Raw genomic sequence first — 19,488 nt, 5'->3', positions numbered from 1 at the left:
AGAGTTGGCATTCTCAGGGAGGATCCGCTCTGTAGAACATGTTACGAACAGGAGGAGACTTCTGAACACCTGCTCTTTGACTGTCCTACAACAGAAGGGAGCGCTACAAGATGTTTGGTAGTCTGGACAAGACTGATGAATTTCTCCAGGAGGATCTGATCAGTTATTTTCTTCGGTTTGTAGAACTACCGAAACCGTACTCTGGTTGGCCTTATGGTACACTTCCGGGTGCTCTAAAGGCCCTTGAGGCTGAAGTGCGTGTCAATAGGCCACCCCTTAGAAGAAGAAGAATACCACTTTTCATGTTAGTAGCTCTCTATATTTTTGAGTAATTTAAAATAATACACAAGATAGCATATGATTACGAACACCCATATTATCATAAAATAACCTATCATAACCTATAGGGATGTCAAATAAATAGCAGAAAAATAAAATCCAACTTTGTATAAATGCATTAAGTTACAACAGATTTAAGTTTTCAACCCCCATTACATTTATTAAACACGAACTTTACCAAATCACTGGAATCCTCATTTACCACTGACAATGAATAATCCAGATTTTGTTCTTAGGATTGACGTGGATGAGGCGAACATAAGCAAAATGATAATGTACCGAATGGACAATACACATGGAGTTGGATACCGCTGAAATCGTAGTAATGAATACTCGAAATTCGAAGTTTACGTATATGTTTAATATTGGCTAATAAACATAAAGCACCACTTCTAGTCGATAAAATAAAATAAAGTATTGCCACGTTGCTGCCAAATTGAGTATGAATGAACTAAAATATGATGCCATGGGACGGGCCTAAATATTCCAATGTTCTATTGATTGTACCTTCAAAATTAATAATTATTAAAACTTTAAAAATAACTTCCCTTTACGATGAACTTGTCTCACAAACGCGGCTATCAGCATTCTTGGCTCGACAATGCAGCTGTAGTCGGAAAAGGGGAAGATTCGTAGACAGGAAGTCTAAAACATGAAGTAATTGGGCTTGTACTCAAGAAGTGAGCTCGAAGAACGAACTCAACTCGCCTAAAACAAAATCGCGACGGTATTAACCATTTATCGAGACAACTTATAATCACGACAACGTGGTCTCGTCAGAAGGACATCGCCACAAATATTATCCAAGTTGATCTGGCAATTAAAACACATTCAAGGTAAGTTACTTTACAAGTTATAATTTAACTCTACATTACATCAAATTAGATGTCTGAAAGGGTTAACTTATGATACGAAACTATAAATTTTTACTTACGGACAAGACGCGCGAGATGTAGCTTCGATAGCGAGGTTCGATAGCTACAAAGTTCCCGAGAGAAATAATTAATACGCGTGCCAATTAGGTTATCAATCCGCCAAGAAGTTAGTTCCAAGAACATCAGATGTAACTTATACTAACCTGTAAGAAGTAACTGGGTTGCGAAAATATGTAATATAGGAAGTACAACTAAATAGCGCTACAATAACACTATAAGCCAGCAATAGCTTACGTTAATATGTTTTTGGAAACAACAGCAGATATACATGTCATACATTTTATGGTGAAATTAGTTTTAACCCTAAAAAATGAGAGTATACTAATTTGTTCTGATTCTCAATCAACAATCAATGCTATGAATACGTATAGTAAAGGTTTATAAAGAAATGGCATCAACTTTATATACAATTCTAAGGGATACCACGTTGAAATAAAAAAAACAATAAGGCAGTACAAATTAGTCAAGTTAGCACCAATTTCTATTATAATACAAGCACAAGATCTGATTGCACCAATTGACAACTTCAAAACACACGAGAAAAAGTTTCCAGTGAAAGACTAACTACAACAATTGCCAAAGGCAAGATAGTTTAGATACATTCAAAATCATTTTACGAGAGTTTTAAACTTGAAATTTAAGTAGATGGGAGATAATGTGAGTAGAATGAGAATGGGACATGCGAATGTAAATACATATTTGTATAAAATCGAGAGATGTAAATGACACAACTCTGTTTAAATTGTACAATGAATAAAGAAGAAACTATAGAACTTGTATTATAAGAATGTCCTAGCTATGCTAGGAAACGGAGTTTCGAATAGCTAAGAAAGGTTATAATCAGCAGTTTAGAAGTATTCTAATATATTTGCCGAGTAAAATTGGTACTGAAGTATTTAAGTAAATAAACTCATTTTTATCGGACATTAAAAGGCCTATGTTAAATTCGTTTAGAACATTTTAAGTTTATTTTAACGGCGTCTGATGAAATACTTTTTATAAATAGTATCAAAGCCAGCCGTTTAGTATAACAGAAAAAAGGTTGTCTTGATCATCTGTTGAATGTTGTTGAGCAAGGACCGGGCTACTGAATAGTGAATACTGATTAGTGATAAGTGTACTAACAGTCGTCTGCTGTTATAACCTTAACTAGGCTAAATGTTATGTTGTCAGTGTAATTTTTGATAATAGTAATGTAGGCTATGCTACAATACATTTTCCGTTATCATTAGAATGGGATTGCCACGAAAATTGTTAAGTTTTAGTTTTAAGTTGTGGAATCTCCAAGAACGTAGTTTCAACCGCTCATCAAGATGTTTTTGTAGGGTTTCAAAATGTGAAAACGTAGGTTCTGAATTGAATAGTAGTCAAGTTTCAAAATTTTTAATTGATAAAATCAGAACTTCAGGGCCAATAACAGTTGCAGATTATATGAAGATTGTTTTGACCAACCCTGTCTCTGGCTATTACATGCATAGGGATGTATTTGGAACTGAAGGAGATTTTATAACATCACCAGAGATAAGTCAACTTTTTGGAGAGGTAAGTCTCAATTGATATCAACATATCTAAAATACTAAATAAAAGTCATTTTCATATGTATGTTTGACACTAAAAGATTTAATTTTGGTAATTGTTCACTTAATGGGCGAAGTGGCAAAATACGTATTTTGCATTATTAACCTATTACTATTGTCCTTCTGAATAAAACAATATAAGATTTCAATGAATGGAAATGACAAGTGGAACTACTTTTCTCATTAGGAGTAGCCTAATATTTCATTGTTCTACAGGCGTCATGTAGTCTTGTTATGATCATAAGTCAACCTCCTATCTGTTGTTGCTGGTGTCAGCCGTTACACCATCTTTAAATACATAAAATAACAATAATGCTGGAATCAGGGGAGTTGAGTCAAATAAAAGACGTTTTTGTTAATTTAGATATTCTAAGAATAAAAGATCATATCAACCTGACACAAGTGCCACCAGTCATCAGCGTGGACTATGACAGCACCTTAGGTGCTGCCCTGCACTGATGTCGATATACGAAAAACACCCCTCAAGGTAGTACCTATCAGTAAAAAATCAAATTCAAAATGGGCTGATCACGAATGCCTTTGGATATTACTGCTTTATAGGAATCGTAACTTGAAAAAACAAACAAATTTTGTAAATTCACCTAACCATAACTTCCTACTATCTTGCAAGAAAAGTGTTCCACTTTTAATGTTCTAAAATTCACTTGTAACCTTATAATGTTTCAGTAGGACAATAGAAATAGGTTAATAATAATGCGAATCTCGTTTCCATTGTGGATAAAAATAATTGGAAAATAATGCATGCAAATTATATCAAACTTTCAACAAACCAATAAATAATCTATAAAACAAATATAAGTTTAATAAATAAACAAAACTAATGTAATTATAACTTCATATGAATGTACTAAGAACTTACATATCATGTAGTAACTTCCGATCATATAGAAATAGCTTTTCTTGATTTAAAAATAACACACGATTACACAACGAACTTAAACTTTTCTCTTTGAAAATACACTATAACCAATTACAAAGAAATAAATAACTTTCCTAATATTTTAACTGCTTAAATAATCCGCAATCAAACACACACACACACACACACACATATATTTCATAACTAAGGAACAGTATTAGAGTTAACACGCTGCGATTGTGTAATAGACCCCATTATTATTGAAGATCCACTGAAGGGTACTGTAAGTTACTGTTTGTGTTGCTTAACTAAGCTGTTCTGACAACAGGCAAAATTTCATGTAGTGGTAGGCCATTTATGGTCGTTTGTACACTTTCTTTAAAAGTATTAAGTTAATTATAGGCTATATATTTTATTTAAACCAACACGTGTTTTTCACAGACACATGTGGAATTTAATAATATAAAAATTATCACTTTATAAATTATTTTACTTTTTACAGTTAAGCAGTGTGAGTAGAGGTTTTTTTTGACTGATTGATAATAAAGAAATATGCTACTACTATTCTTGCAACAACATTGTAGGCTCAATGAAAAACTTGCAATAAGTCCAGGCCTTTAAGATGTTTTTAAAGCTCTCTCTAGTTAGATTTAATTGATTAGGATATTTGAAGAAAAGAAAATCAGGAGTCAACTGAGTTTTTACCGTGATTGGCAGTAAAATGGTCATATCCAATTGTAGTTAGACCAAAATAGGCTACTGCCATAAATTTAGTTAGACCAATAAATTGGTTACTACTGTAGTTCATGGTTTCATATGTTCAATTATTCAGAATTAGTGTTTCAGCAAATCTCGTCAACGATCCGCAATCGATTAATCATCTCAAAATCAAGATTCTTCAGAAAATATCTATAGAGATGTATGTTCAATGAGGCTGTAGAGCTTCACAAAATTGAACTTATCGATATGAATAATTGAGAAGGATCAAGACATCATTTTATCATATTTATATTCATGCTGTGGTTTTGGTATTTTTAAGGAACGGTTAATTTAACTGCCCTCACATATTTTGAATCTTTGAACAACCCTGTCATATACGAACATAAGAATCTCGCAGTCACTTTTGGAGGAAACCTTACAGGATATTATTATCACAATTTGTATTCTTTTTTTAAAAAAAAGATGCCATTGCCAGCTCCGATTATAACTATTCTCCTCACTCTTAACATATTGAATAATCTAAATTAATTTTAGATTGATTTTCGTAAAATGTAAAAAGAAAATGTTTCTTGTTTCAGATGATTGCTTTGTGGTTTATTAATGAGTGGAACAGAATCGGGAGCCCTAAGCCAATGCAACTGGTAGAATTGGGACCAGGAAGAGGGACAATGATAGCTGACATATTAAGAGTAAGTTTTCAGTTACATAATTTCAATGTGGAAAAGATATATCACCATGTTTCTAGTCATAGATTACAACTGAATCAATTATAATTTTTGTACAACCAGTGCAAGTCAGCAAAGTATTGTCATTAGTAACTGATCATATCAAACTTTACAAAATTGACATTCATATTTAGATGTTTATTTTAAATTTATGTGAAAGGTTTTTACCATTTAAAAATTGGTAATATGGTAAACAAACATATATATATATATATATATATATATATATATATATATATATATATATAGAACTTCACCTTTGATTTTACTTTACTTTGCTTACCCTTTGTAAAGTTTAGCTTACCCACCCTTAATTCTGTCCTCTCATTAATCTTAATGAATTTGCCATTGTTAATAGGTCATATCAAACTTGCTCTTCTCTATTTTTAAATTTTAGGAAGTTGAAGGAAGCACTTAAAACATTCCTTCTAACTTGACTGACAATTGTATTTGCTTTTCTTAGATACTGTTTCCATTTGAAATTATATTTCTATTAAGATTTCAACTAAGCTAAAAACTATTTTCGATGTGTTGTCACTTATATTTAACATAAAGATGATATATTTTTTCAGGTGTTCTCCAAGTTTAATCTCACCAAGGAAATAAATTGTCATTTGATTGAAGTCAGTTCTGAGTTGAGCCGATTACAAGCTATGACACTCTGTCCGGAGACAAAAGTTGAAGATAATCCAAGTGCAATATACAGAAGTGGTATGTCCAAATTTGGCATTCCCATTAGCTGGTATCGTTCACTGGAAGACATTCCAAGACATTTTTCTTGTGTTGTTGCACACGAATTTTTTGATGCCTTGCCTATTCACAAATTCCAGGTAAGGTAAGGTAAAATTTCCTTAAAATGTCATAATCCTGCATTATATGAGGCTTATTCACAAAGTAAGGGCTGTTTGCTTACATTTAAATATTAGTGCTTTGGAACACAGTTCTACTCCTGCAGTGACATCTATTGATTCATTGCGAAGCTTTAGTAGCATTTGTTTTGTTTCAGAAGTCGTTAGCTTGTCCGTGCATGCAAGCAACAATGTCCGTGACAATCGTCGATCCCGCCAGCTATGAAGTGCATTCTGTGATTCAATTCTTGTGTGCCAAAGCATCATCAGCTTCTGAAATTCATCGGGAGTTATGCCTAGTTTAGGGACTGACAGTGTTATGAGTGACGGGAAGGTTAGACAGTGGTGGCGTGATTTTTAAAATGGACGAACAAATGTTCATGACAAAGGGTGGAGTGGCAGGCCCAGGATGAAATGGATCCTTACTTTATGAATATGTCTTGTATACTTAATCAAACTCATGTTATTTATTTCCTTCAATTAACTGCATCATACCACAAATAAACTGGAATGAAAACATCCTCAATACATATACTGTTTATAATTTTTTTTTTTTTTTCAGAAAACTGATAATGGCTGGAGAGAAATTCTAATAGATATCGATGAAAATAATCCCAACCAGTTCCGATATGTAATTTCAAGAATGCCAACTCCAGCTTCTACTGTATTTGTGAAGGTTAGTAAATAAGTAGGTTATGTTGCTATTACTATTGATGTTATATTGTTGTACAGGATTATTTCTTAGTTCATTATTGTTGTACAGGATTATTATTTTGTTATCGTAATCAATTGTTGCGTAATTTTATGAATAGTAATAAGAATAAGGCATCAATTATGCTGTGTGGCGATTTTAATATTGATATTTTAGTCAATGACTCTAGGAAAGCTAAGTTTTTAGATTTACTTTTAGGTTTTAACCTTTGGACAACCATTTCTGATGTAACTAGGCCTAGTACGAATTTTGTGGATGGCGGATCATGTATTGACAACATTGCCACTACTGTACATTTTGACAGAATCGAGAATGCTGCAGTGGAGCCTATGGTTATGTCCAGACCATCATGCGATTGTTCTAAAATGCAAATTGTTACCAAGGAAAGATAACGTTACCAGTCCATGTAAATAGTAGGCTAACCAATGTAAATAGTTCTAAGCAAAAAGATTTTAAAATTGTCAGAACAATTGATTATATCAATTCATTGTATTTTGTCACTCTAATTAGTAAAATTAACTGGTTGCTTCTGTATGAGTTAAATAGCATAGATGATAAATTTTGACTATTTTTTAAATAAATTTATGAACATTGTGAATATTGCTTTTTCCTATTAAGTATGTACCAGCTGTTAGGGATTAATTGTAAACTTCCCTCTTGGTATAATACAGACCTCAAAGAACTTAAGGAAAGATGTTTATATATGTATGCTCATGTATAAGTCTACAGGCATAACCTACTTTAAAGAATGTTATATGAAATTAAAGAAGAAATATAAAAGCGATGTTAGAAGTTGTAAGCTACGTTTTAATTGTGAGAGGGTGTCATCTGCTAAAAATAAACCTAAAATTATGTGGTCTATTATTAATGAAAATATAAGTAATAGTGATAGGTCTAAAAGTACAGAAGTTTGGAAGTAGTCTAACAGCTTGTGATTTCAATAACTTTTTTGTGAATAGTGTAAAAGATCTCATTGCTAATGTGCCTTTTTCTAGCCAGTCTATGTCATACTATTTAAGTAAGTTAAGTTGTAATGTGTCTAACTGTGAATTTAGTATTACTGAAGTAAAGGTTGAACAGATGTATGATGCTATTAATTTGTTAAGTAATAGTTCATGTCTGGATGTGTATGGTTTTAATTCTGAGCTGTTGAAACTTGCTGCACCTTTTATTGCCGAAGCTCTAGCCTATCTCTTGAATCTTTGTATTAATAATGGTACATTTTCCAAGGTGCCTTAAGCTGGCAAAAGGTTATACCACAGTATAAAAAAGGTACAGACGGAAAGAACATAAGAGTTTTAGACCTGTCTCGATAATTCCAATTGTTTCAAAAGTGTTTGAGGTAATAATAAATAGGCAAGTAATTCAGTACTTTGAAAGTAACCTATTGTTATCAGATAGTCAGTTTGGTTTTAGGCCTAAGAGAGGAACACTAAATGCTATTGTAAAATTTATGAAGAACTGTATTCATGGTGTAGAAGATAAAAAAGTGGGTCATAGGCAAGTTCTTCGACATGTCTAAAGCCTTCGACACGGTAAATCATGAAATTTTGTTAGATAAACTTAAGTATTATGGTTTTGATGATCTGTCTTTACAATTTTTTTTAAATCATATCTCAAAGAGAGATATCAAATGGTTGCTTTTTAATGGAAGCTCTTCTCAATACAATGCAGTTACAGCAGGGGTTCCACAAGGATCCATTTTGGGACCTGTATTATTTATAAATTTATGTAAATGACCTGCCAGCCTCCATAAATAACAATGTGACAAGATCATACATGTTTGCAGACGACCTAGCAATCTTACTGAATTGTAAAAATCTTAATGTAGTAAATGATTCTCTACTAGTCGCTAACTCATATTGTGAATGATTGGTGTGCGGCGAACGTCCTCATGTGTAAACCATGAGAAAACTCAGGAGATTAATTTTAATTTACAACATAAACCAAACCATGATAATGTAAAGTTTCTAGGTGTTCACCTCCAAGAGAATCTGAAATGGAACAGGCATATATAGAAGTTTTATTGTAAAAAATTAGCAAAAGGCATTTTTGTGTTGTTAAGATTGAGATTAATTGTAAATATTGAAACATTAACTGCAGTATACTATGCACACATCCAGAGTCATTTGTCCTATGGAGTTATTGTATGGGGCAATGATCATAACACCAAAAGACTTTTGATATTGCAGAAGAGAGCTATTAGGATAATGTGTAATGTAAACAATAGAACCCATTGCAAACCTTTGTTTAAGACAATTAGAGGTGTTGACTGTGCCTTCTATATTTGTTCTGGATGTATTACTGTATGTTTAAAAATAACTTGCAGACAATAACAGTAAATAGCTCTATACATAATTACTTTAACTAGAAATTGTTCTAATCTTAGAGTAAACTACTGTACCTACCAGTGTACCAAAAAATAGTTTTGTAGAGATAGGTATTAAAATTTATAACATGTTACCAAATCATATTAAATGTCTAGATTTTATTAGGTTTAAGAAATGCTTAAAAAATATCTTAGTAAATCTAGCAGCATACAGTTTAGATGAAGTTATAGATCATATTGAAGCTAACATAGCCTAGTTATGAATATTTTACTTTTATAATACAATTTGTTTTGTATGTGATGACGATGCCATGCATACCACATTTGTAACGGCAATAAAATTCTGATTCTGATTCATACTAACCCTTTCGTAGTCTATTTACTAAGTTTCTATAGAGTACATATTTTTCATATTTCTACAGTTTTTCCATTGTCTGTTACTTCCACATATAACCATTATGTATTTAGCTAGGCTCTTGAAAAAATAAAGAATGGTAGTTGATATTGCCAATGACTTGGTCATAGACTTTATACGTCTTTTTATTGGTTTAGAAAGAAGAATTACGAGATCATGTTGAGATCTGTCCACGAGCAGGAGTGATTGCACAACAGCTGGCCCAGCGTCTGGAAGAAGATGGAGGCATTGCGTTGATTGCGGACTACGGCCACTCTGGAGAGAAGACTGATACATTTAGGGTAAATTTCTGAAAAGTCATATTTATAATTCATATATTTTATTTCAAAACAATGGCAGTCCTTACATTAATATCAATTTTATGGCAGCACAAATCTTTATTAAATACTACTATCATCTATTGCAGGTGACCTCATTAATCTGAATCCACTGTATATTTCCACAAATCAGTGGTAAACAATTATTCAAAATACAGTCAAACTTAGATCATTTGAATTTTTTAAATTTTAAATAATGGATAATTTGAACTTTTCTTCCGATCTATTGACATACCTCTATAGAGCAATAATGTTTTCATTTCCTGGTTTAAAGTTTTGTTATTAACAATGGAAAATTTGCAAGGATAACGGACATCTGCCATCGTTATATATTAAAAAAAGAAATCTACCCTCTTCTTTAGGTAAAAAAGACTCTAAGTTCGTTAGTTCAGGTGTAATGTGTTTCGCTCTTGACTAATATGCAGTGACATCGCTTGTGTTCATTCTCTCCAATTTAAACTTCATGCAGTTTATGAAGTATCGCTTTAGTATTTTAACTTTGAGTGAGTCCTTGTCACATTTTTTAGTTTTTGGATACCTTAAGGTCTTTTTTTCACCTGAAGAATATGGGTTGATTTCAGTCTTCAAACTGTAGTGTTATTTATTTCGTAAAATACAGTGTAAGTTAAAAGTATGGATACACTCTGTTTCGTTTTTGATGGATAAAGATGAAGGGATGGAACTCAGGACACCTTACTAGGAAGTAGAAGTGAACTTTTTGATCACTGTTACAACTTTGCCTATCTCCCCAAAATGGTATTTTAGGGGGAGGGGCTCAATATTTTTAAATATAAAGTCCCATTAAGTGACAACTTATTTGAAAGGTTGTGATAAAAGAACGGTGGAAACTAGAGCTTTCTATCTCAATCCAGTACAAAATAGCAGCTCATTGAAATAAATTAAGTTAAAAGCATGGATGGCATTGTTCCATATTTATCCATTTATCCACTCACACTGTATAACGATGGCAAATGTCCGAAATCCTACAATCCTTTCAATGTCTTTATAATTAAGAATCTAGGAAATTGGAATTTTTTATTGACCTTAGTTTCAAATAATTGAAATTCCACTGTATACTACAACTTTAATACAAAAAAAGTGTTTTTAAAATGTTGGAATAGTCTTACATACAGTAGTGTGTTTTCTAACACTGTATTGTGACCAGTCTAATTTTGTTTTGTAAAATTCAGGATATTTTTGGTATTTTATCAATAATCTGAACATTTTGATAATCTAAAGGCCTTGGGCAACCAAATATTTGGATTAACAAGGTCCACCTGTATTTTTAGATTGTTGTAGTATAGTTGGCATGTATAACATTTTAAAACAAAAATTTATTTACAGATTTTCAAAAAGTTTTGTTTAGTTATTAGGCCTGACTACTTGAAAAAAAAAAAAAACAATTACTCATATAGCAGTGATACTATTACAGGGGAGACCCCTTAATCAGAACACATTTCATCCGAGCATCCAGTTAATCCGAACAGGTCCAGGAGGAAATTCTTATATTTATTTATAACGATAATACACAGTTATAGAAACTAATAACTTAAAAAATGAAAATGGATGCATTACTTCGTAAAAAACTTTCATTAAATAAGTGTACAGTATTTTATAAGGCCAAATTGTGTTCAGTACAGTACATGAATAATGAAGTTTAAATACAGTAAAAATGAAACTTATAGGTTAAGTATAGTCAGGAAGAAGTGAAATCAAACAAAAAGTGGATATACAGTTCTGATGTTATTGTTGAGTACAATTAATTATTAATTGTTAAAAGACATGAGTTCAGTAATTGTCTTTTGTCGCAGTGAAGAGAGTCTATTGGATGACAAATAGTTTCACCATCGCATCATAAACATGATATCGGTAGGTGTAGCAGTAACCTGTTGATCTAGGTATTGTAGTGTAAGATCAAGCACTGCTGCAATGTTGGCGTGTGGTATCAACTCTCCTTTATCATACAGGATCTTGTTGACACCTCCTTCCTCCCCACTCTACATTGATTCTTGAATGACTGTGAAAATGGTGTCCAGCCTATCTTTAGTAGTAACGGTGATAAGCTTTTGCTTACTCACCATAAAAATCAGCTCTCATACTTTTGTTATGCAAATAATCACAACAGGATTGATCCCAGTTAGTTCGAATTAGAGGGACTCCACTGTACTTTAGTTATTAGAGTTATAAACACTATTGAAATTTTTATTTTTACTCTCTCAACATTTTATACTTTCAATGTGCTATTTCCAGGGTAAATATTCAAATACTGAAATCTCACATAAGAAAAGTAGAGTTGCTCATTAATAATAATTGTAGATACTGTGTTTCTGAAGAAGGCTCTTGACAACATAGTCTATGTTGTCCACTTATCATAACTTACTATGGGTTATTATAGTTCAGAAAACTACTTACAACAAAAAAGGGCATGGCGTACTAATGTTTTTCTGAGGCCTTAGAAAAAATGTGTAAATTCCATGTAGATGATTCTGTTCGTCTCTAATGCTTTTCGTACGGTATTATTAAAGAAAAGTGACTCTTAAAAATGCTTAACTAAAATAGGCTAATAGTTGAATGTTTTAGGCTCAACTTTGATATAATATACATATAAGACATGTTGAAGCAAATCAATTTAGTTCAAAAGCTATGTTTCTTCACTTATTGAAAGTACCCTACACATTTTGTTGGTAGTATGATATTCTGCAGCTTTATGATTTGAGATAGTGAGTAGTAATAATTGAGTTCATGAATCTTACTACGATTAACAATAATTAAATTATTTACAATAGGATAGAACCCAATTGTTATGTATAAGGAATCTTTATTTATATTCAGGCTCACAAATTAATTGAAATACAAACTGTAATTCAGTTCAATTACTTTTTATTCACTGTAATTCATATGTGAAATACATTCTCTCAATGTTAGTCCTGATTATATAATCAAAATCAATAGATTTGAATTAATCACTAAGATTATGCAAAGCATTTTTTATTTTCTCAATTATTATCTTATATTATATATAAAATAAATATATAATTAAAATAATAGTGAACAAGAACCATACATTTATTTTAAAAAAAACATTAACTTAATCATTCAAGTGGCAAGAATGGACATGTCTGGCCTAATGTCACCTTATTTCAGAGTGCAGTTTATGATATAAAAACGATGTTAAAACTCCTAAATATGCATATAACTATCATGTAAACTACAGCCTTTTAAACGGTTTGTAATATATGATCGCAATATATCGTTCGAAATGTATAATATTGTTTGATGATGCATGATGGCTGGCCACTTGTATGTTTATTTAGGAAACATCGTTCCTAAAAAATGTAATTGGTACTATTTTTAAAACCATTGAACATGGGGAACACATATTAGATCTTTTATTCTTTATATATAGTATTCATATACCTATGTTTAAGTTATAAAGAATACTTTTTATGAAGTTGTGAAAGAGTGATTTAATTTTGCCAAAGTCTGCTTGCCACTGAGCAATCTACATCCATACTATTCAGATGGTTTAGATAAGTGTAACTGAAATACAGGGCCGGTACAAACTATGAATGATGAAATTTCTATGATCTTTTATTCTTTCAAATCTTCATAATTAACATTGAGTTTATAAAAGTGTATCTGAGGGGTAAAAAGTGAGGGGATATAACTGTTATAAGTAACGGTACATTTTGACTTAAGAGGAGATGTACGCCCATAAGATCTAAATGTTAAATTTATACATTTTATGTTCCTTTTTCTCAGGGACAACTAAAGATAGAGCAATTAAATTTTTATCTCATGTTCCAGACATACTTAAATAGATTCCGTACAATTTTTAAAAAGATGTGAGACAAAATAAACTTTTTATAATTTTTTAAAAAAAAAAGTTTTGTTTACTAAAATTGCATAAAAAATGTTTTAATTTTTTTCTGTAAGTGTAATTAACATATTTTTGGTACGGGATATATGGTAATGTATCCTAATTATGTGATAAAATTTGAAAGTGTTCTTGTATAATTTCTGAGATGAGGAACTATATCTACATAATCACGGTTTTCAGGAAAAGGTGAAATAAAAGAATATTTATGAACAATCAAAACATGCTAGCTTCATAATCATTTTCTTGTTCATTTTCTGAATCCAATAGGGTTTTCTTTATAATTCTTGACCTTGTTAATCTCACCTTAGTCTCGGATAAAAAATTTCATTTGCATGTTGTTGATGTTTCAGAAAGTATTCACTGTTACCTCCAACTTTTACACCTAGTTCATTGAACACTCCAATTCTACTCATGTATCCATTATTAAATGTTATAACAGCATCAAATGTGTCACACTTTCTAGTAGAGACCCCTACAAAGTTGATTTTAGTTATTCTGGACCATGTTACTGAATTAAAACTCTCGTTCACATTTTGAGTTTGACCATGCAAACATTTTCATACCAAGGCTTTGACAAATCCTTGAACGTTGGCTTTATAATGTCACATACAGCTTGGTCTCGTAAATTTTTACACTTACAGACTTTTTCAAATTGTTTATATTTACACCAATATACATTGTATAGCTCAAGATTAGTTTTGTTATTGGTTGAAATTTTGTGGTAGAATGTCGTCCATACTGCTTGTTTATTTTTTTTCTAAATCACCAGTGTTGCATCTAATGACGAGACAATAATAATTTTGCAATAAATATATTGTACTATCAGTCAGCCTCCAGGTTTTCCCACCAATTTTCAATTCATCACTCAATTTCTTCCCTTTCATGTTCCACCATAACCTTCAAAGCCTCCCTCGAATGCGCTTCTGAAGATGTCCGACGCACTAATATTATGCAGCTGATAATAAAGCATTTAAACAAAGCAGATTAGCCAATATGAAAAGTAAAATCACAAATTGGTTGAATATAGATATTAGGTTTGAAACTGATCAACAGGTGTTGAGTTTATAACCAGTAAAGGTTGTTTGTTGATTTAAGTTTGATTCTGTGTCGGTATAATGCAAACGTATAACTTTGTAATTTTGTATAGTCGGGAATAAACTTCAAGTATCCAAGTGTTATATATAAATTTAATCACCACATTACAAATAATCAAAATCAATCAAAACCTAAAAAATTATTTTTTTATTTATAGGTGTTCATCTCCCCTTAAAAAGCTTAATATTTGCAGATCGATTACACTTTTTGCATTCACTTGTGATACTTTAAAAGTGTATAAAGTCATTAAACATGTCACAAAAAGTTGGGAGGATTATAAAAAATTGTTTTGAATGGGTGGCAAAATGTGCTGGGCCAAATGAAATAATAAAAAAATATATTAATGTTATTGCCATTTTCTTAAAATACATATATTTTTCATTTAAATCTTTAAAACAAAATATATATTATAATTACAAGGTTCATTTTTCACTAAAATTATTTTTTTTCAAATGTACTGCATTAATCATGACTACAGCTTCTTCATTCTATTACAGGCTTTTAAGAAACATGAGCTCCATGATCCACTGATTGCACCAGGCAGCGCCGACTTGACAGCAGATGTTGATTTTAGATTTTTAAAAGATGCTGTATCAGACAAACTTGTCTCTTATGGTCCAGTAACACAAAGGGAATTTCTTCTGCGCATGCATGTGGAGAAACGGCTTGAGGTGAGTTCTAGCCACCACATCTTATCAATATGCCTTTTAAGTTTGTCAGGATAGTGGTCAACACTTCATTTACATATGGTTCATATACATGGTGTCCATTTTAAATGAGTCACTATTGATATCTCAAAAACAATTCAATTTACAAGAAAGTTTAAATGGGGGACTTCACCTACATGTTATTGCCAGTTAAAAACATGAATTTCAAATTTTTCCAATATGGCAGTCAATTTTAAAATTTCTTTTGGGACACCCTATTTAAAAAAAATGTTTTTATTCTTGGTAATATTTTATATTTAACTTACTTGTTTAGGAGCTGGAATCTACTAGTTTTAAAAAATGTCACGTTTTGATACGTTTAAGAACCATTGTGTGAGTAATTTCAAATTGTAAAAAAAGTAAACGACATAATTGTTATTTGGACTATTAGTATCATGTACAGATTCAGTAATAAAATTTTACAATCTTAAAATTTTACAATCTTAAAAATTTTAATTAATAAGTATAAAAATTGTGTTCTACAAAAATAATTACTAGTAGGCTACACAACCAAGTCAATATATCTTAGACAGCTTTATATCTTTTGAACCATTGCATATAAAATATTAAAATTTCACACATCAATATTATACATAATTATCTACTTTTTTATGCAAATATATTTTTATCATGTCAGAGGACAGCGCACTAGTAGCCAGAAAACAATTTTAAATAAAAGAGTATGTTAAGTAGTACATCAAATTAATTGTCACGATTAAGAGAATACAATGGGACAAATCCAATCTCGAACGGTTCAGACTGTACAGCATAGCAGTGATTTTAAGTTATGAATGCTTGTTGGAAACAGCTTTGTTGTCATTATTTAAATTAGTTACAGTAGTTAAACTACGACAGCCAACACAAGATATAAAGAATAATATACGAAGGGTGATTAAAAGATTCCAGAACTTTTTATATAGTATGAGAATGAAATGTCACATAGTGATAAGGTTGGCAGCAATGTATTCTCTGACTCAATAGTAACACAGCTGTTGTTTCAGATCAGTCATAAAGTCACTGAAACAAAAATAAGCAGTTTGTTTGAGGTTAGTTTTATGTATTTTGGCTATTTTTTGTTTAATAAAAATAAATGTGAAAGAAGAGCAACGTGTTTGTGTGGAACTGAAAAACTTGTTTGATGTTACAAAATGCATTTCATGAAGAATGTTTAAGCCGATTATGTTATCATTAGTGGTACAAGAGGTTTAACATTAACAGAAAATAATGCTCGTTCTGATGGCCTTCTACATCAATCAATGATGACAATATTGTTAAAGTGAACGCTCTTGTACAATCAGACCAACAATCCGTGAAATGGTAGAAAGTAACATTTCATATGGTTCATCTCAAGAAATTTTAATTAAAAAACTTAAAATGCGTTGTGCTGCAGCAAAAATTTGTTCCAAAAACTGTTGACTCAATACCAGAAACAATGCTGAATTCAGGTTTCTGAGGAACTTCTTGAAATGGCAAATAACGATGAGAGCTTCTTGAAACATGTCATTACAGAAGACAAGACATGGGGTTTTGGTTATGATGTGGAAAAAAGTCCAATCATTACAATGGGCATCAAAAGGCTCTCCAAAACCCAAGAAAGCTCGTCAAGTCAAATCAAATGTGAAGTTCATGCTTACGGTTTTCTTTGAATGTAAAGGTGTCTGCTATGAATTCCTTCCACAAGATCAGACATTTAATAGTTTTGTTTATCTTGAAACCCTAAGAAAATTGCGTAGTAGTACTGTGAGAAGAAAGAGACCTGAGTTGTGGCAAAGTGGAAATTGGGTTCTTCATCGTGACAATGCTCCTGTTCACTCTGCATTAGTCATCTGCGAGTTTTGTGGAAACAAACACAATGTCTGTCATCTCACAAATCCTCTACTCATCTCACCTGGAGCGGTCCAATTTTCCTTTTCCCAAAGCTCAAGAGACCCCTGAAAGGACAAAGATTTCAAAAAGTTGGATAAAATTTAAAGAAAAAACAACATAGTTGCTAACACCATTACAAAAAGAAGAGTTTTCTGGGGCCTTTTGATCAGTGAAAACACCAGTGGGAAAAGTGTGTAGCTTCCCAAGGGAAGTACTTTGAAAGAGTTATATCTGGATATCTTGTATGTAGTATGAATAAATGTATTAAAATTCAGTCCTGGAACTTTTTGATCACTCCTCATAAGCAATCCATGCCATTTGCAGCACCTGTTCGATTGCCAATGTGAGCGATCTGAATGTCTCTGTGCTTTAGCTCATAGCTGGTTAGGTCTGTGTTACATTTCTTTAACACCTTCTCGCAAAGTTGTAGATGTGTGTTATTTTCAGATATAGCATGTTTTCTTTATTTATTTAACCCTCTCCTGGGCAAGTCTTAAATTGCCGTGACCGACCACCCACTGCTTTATCATTGCTCTCTGCTTTTTGCTGCTACCATATGCCTTTTTTGGAGCTGTTTCACGAATACGTAAGGAATGTTTCAGTATCATCCATAATGACTGTATTTTAATTGGTCACTCATCACGTTTTCCTATCCAGTTTTAGACTCACAACTGCGTTTAATTAAGTTCAATGTTGAAGATTTTCTTATAATTTTTTAAGAGCAAAAACTGATCTATCATTACCAATACAACAGATAGGAGTGGTACTCCTGAAATGTAAAATATCTTCCAATTGGAATCATTTATCTCACAGATACTTGGGATAAATTTAAAAAAGGTTTTGGCTGTGCCGAGAAATATGAGTGAAGCAAATGGAAACAGCTAGTAAATGTGTGTGTTCTCACCAAACAGAATAATTGAATGAAATTAAATGAATTATTTAATCAGTTTAGAGAATATTAGAATATTCTCATCTGCTATAATTATGTTGACAAGCATTATTATTTATAAATTTTATAAATTTATTTATGGAAATGTATAATTTGTTACAGATGTTACTGAATAGCTGTAAAAGTGAAGATGAGAGAAATTCTCTAAAAAGTGGATTTCACATGATGACTGATGAAGACAAAATGGGCCAGTGCTTCAAGTTTTTAGCTCTTTATCCTTTAGTTCTGAAAGATTATCTAACAAAGAGACCTCCTCCTGGTTTTGTTTAGTTCCAATTATAAACATTTATCTCAAATGTATTTTTAAGTCAAGATTTGTAATAAATATTTATTAAATATAAAGTGTTTTACATTTAATTCCATAATCAATTAACCACTTACTTAGCAAGTATCCATTTAGATACATCATTGTATAACAACTGCTTAACACAAGTGTTGAGTTTATTTCCATTTCACCTTCCACTTAGTGCAACATCTGTTGTCTAATGCTGTAACAGATTTAACTCCTGAAATCTGGAGTCAACAACCATCTGAAGAAATCCAAATCAGTCGGCGATGAAGTTCAGTTGTGCACCTGATGAAACAGTGATAACATCACTTTATTTAGATTATATTTGGTTGTAGTCTAGGTGTCTCTGATGTCAAAACGATGAAGAGAATTCATTTTTAACCTCTTCGTTGCCAACTGGGTGAATTTTTTTAAAATTGTCTCTGATCACAGTCACCAGAAACCAAAACTACCATACTCTGAAAATGTATACTGCCTATTGCATAACATGTGCATGTTGCCTATGCACACGTATCTTGAATAGATGTATACTAATGTTGGTACCAAGACACACCAACAATTTCACATAATTTGGATGGGTTCGTTACCCATTCAAGACCAGCAAAACTTTTCATGGACATTTACATTTCTGCAAAATATTTTTTTAAATTCAGTTATTTCCCAAAATATACCTAAAATGACAGTTAAAAAATAAATAATTATAAACAACTTACAAGATTGCGGCCATTCAAAGTTCGAAAAAGGAATTATTACTATATCTCATTTATTATGAATTGTAGAGTAAAAAAAATTTGAATACTCACGTCTGTGGCAATAATGTTTGTTCTTACATGTTTTTTGAAATCTCGTGATTATTCCAGATAGTATAAAGTTTTAAAAATATTCAAAATTGTGAAAATAATTAT

The 19,488-nt window shown here is 31.6% G+C and overlaps 1 protein-coding gene across 1 annotated transcript; it reads left to right on the top strand.

Moving 5' to 3' along the window:
* The first annotated feature begins 2,359 nt into the window (after window positions 1–2,359).
* On the top strand, window positions 2,360–18,636 carry LOC124360153 (protein arginine methyltransferase NDUFAF7, mitochondrial). The gene is made up of 7 exons (XM_046813512.1): window positions 2,360–2,816; window positions 5,030–5,140; window positions 5,749–6,006; window positions 6,587–6,700; window positions 9,618–9,761; window positions 15,270–15,443; window positions 18,397–18,636. The coding sequence occupies exons 1-7, from the start codon at window positions 2,508–2,510 to the stop codon at window positions 18,562–18,564; spliced, it is 1,278 nt and encodes a 425-aa protein (XP_046669468.1). The 5' UTR covers window positions 2,360–2,507; the 3' UTR covers window positions 18,565–18,636.
* The last annotated feature ends 852 nt before the right edge of the window (window positions 18,637–19,488 follow it).

Source organism: Homalodisca vitripennis, chromosome 4 (assembly GCF_021130785.1).
Source record: "Homalodisca vitripennis isolate AUS2020 chromosome 4, UT_GWSS_2.1, whole genome shotgun sequence".
NCBI lineage: Eukaryota > Metazoa > Arthropoda > Insecta > Hemiptera > Cicadellidae > Homalodisca > Homalodisca vitripennis.
Note: the sequence above shows the minus strand (reverse complement) of the source record. Positions and strands in the feature narration are given on the sequence as shown.

What these genes read in the sequence shown, in the direction of transcription:
- LOC124360153 (XM_046813512.1), top strand. Translation starts at nt 2,508, where the DNA reads ATGGGATTGCCACGAAAATTGTTAAGTTTTAGTTTTAAGTTGTGGAAT. An exon ending in AGAAGACTGATACATTTAGG is followed by an intron (nt 9,762 to 15,269) that starts GTAAATTTCTGA and finishes ATTCTATTACAG; the next exon opens with GCTTTTAAGAAACATGAGCT. An exon ending in ATGTGGAGAAACGGCTTGAG is followed by an intron (nt 15,444 to 18,396) that starts GTGAGTTCTAGC and finishes AATTTGTTACAG; the next exon opens with ATGTTACTGAATAGCTGTAA.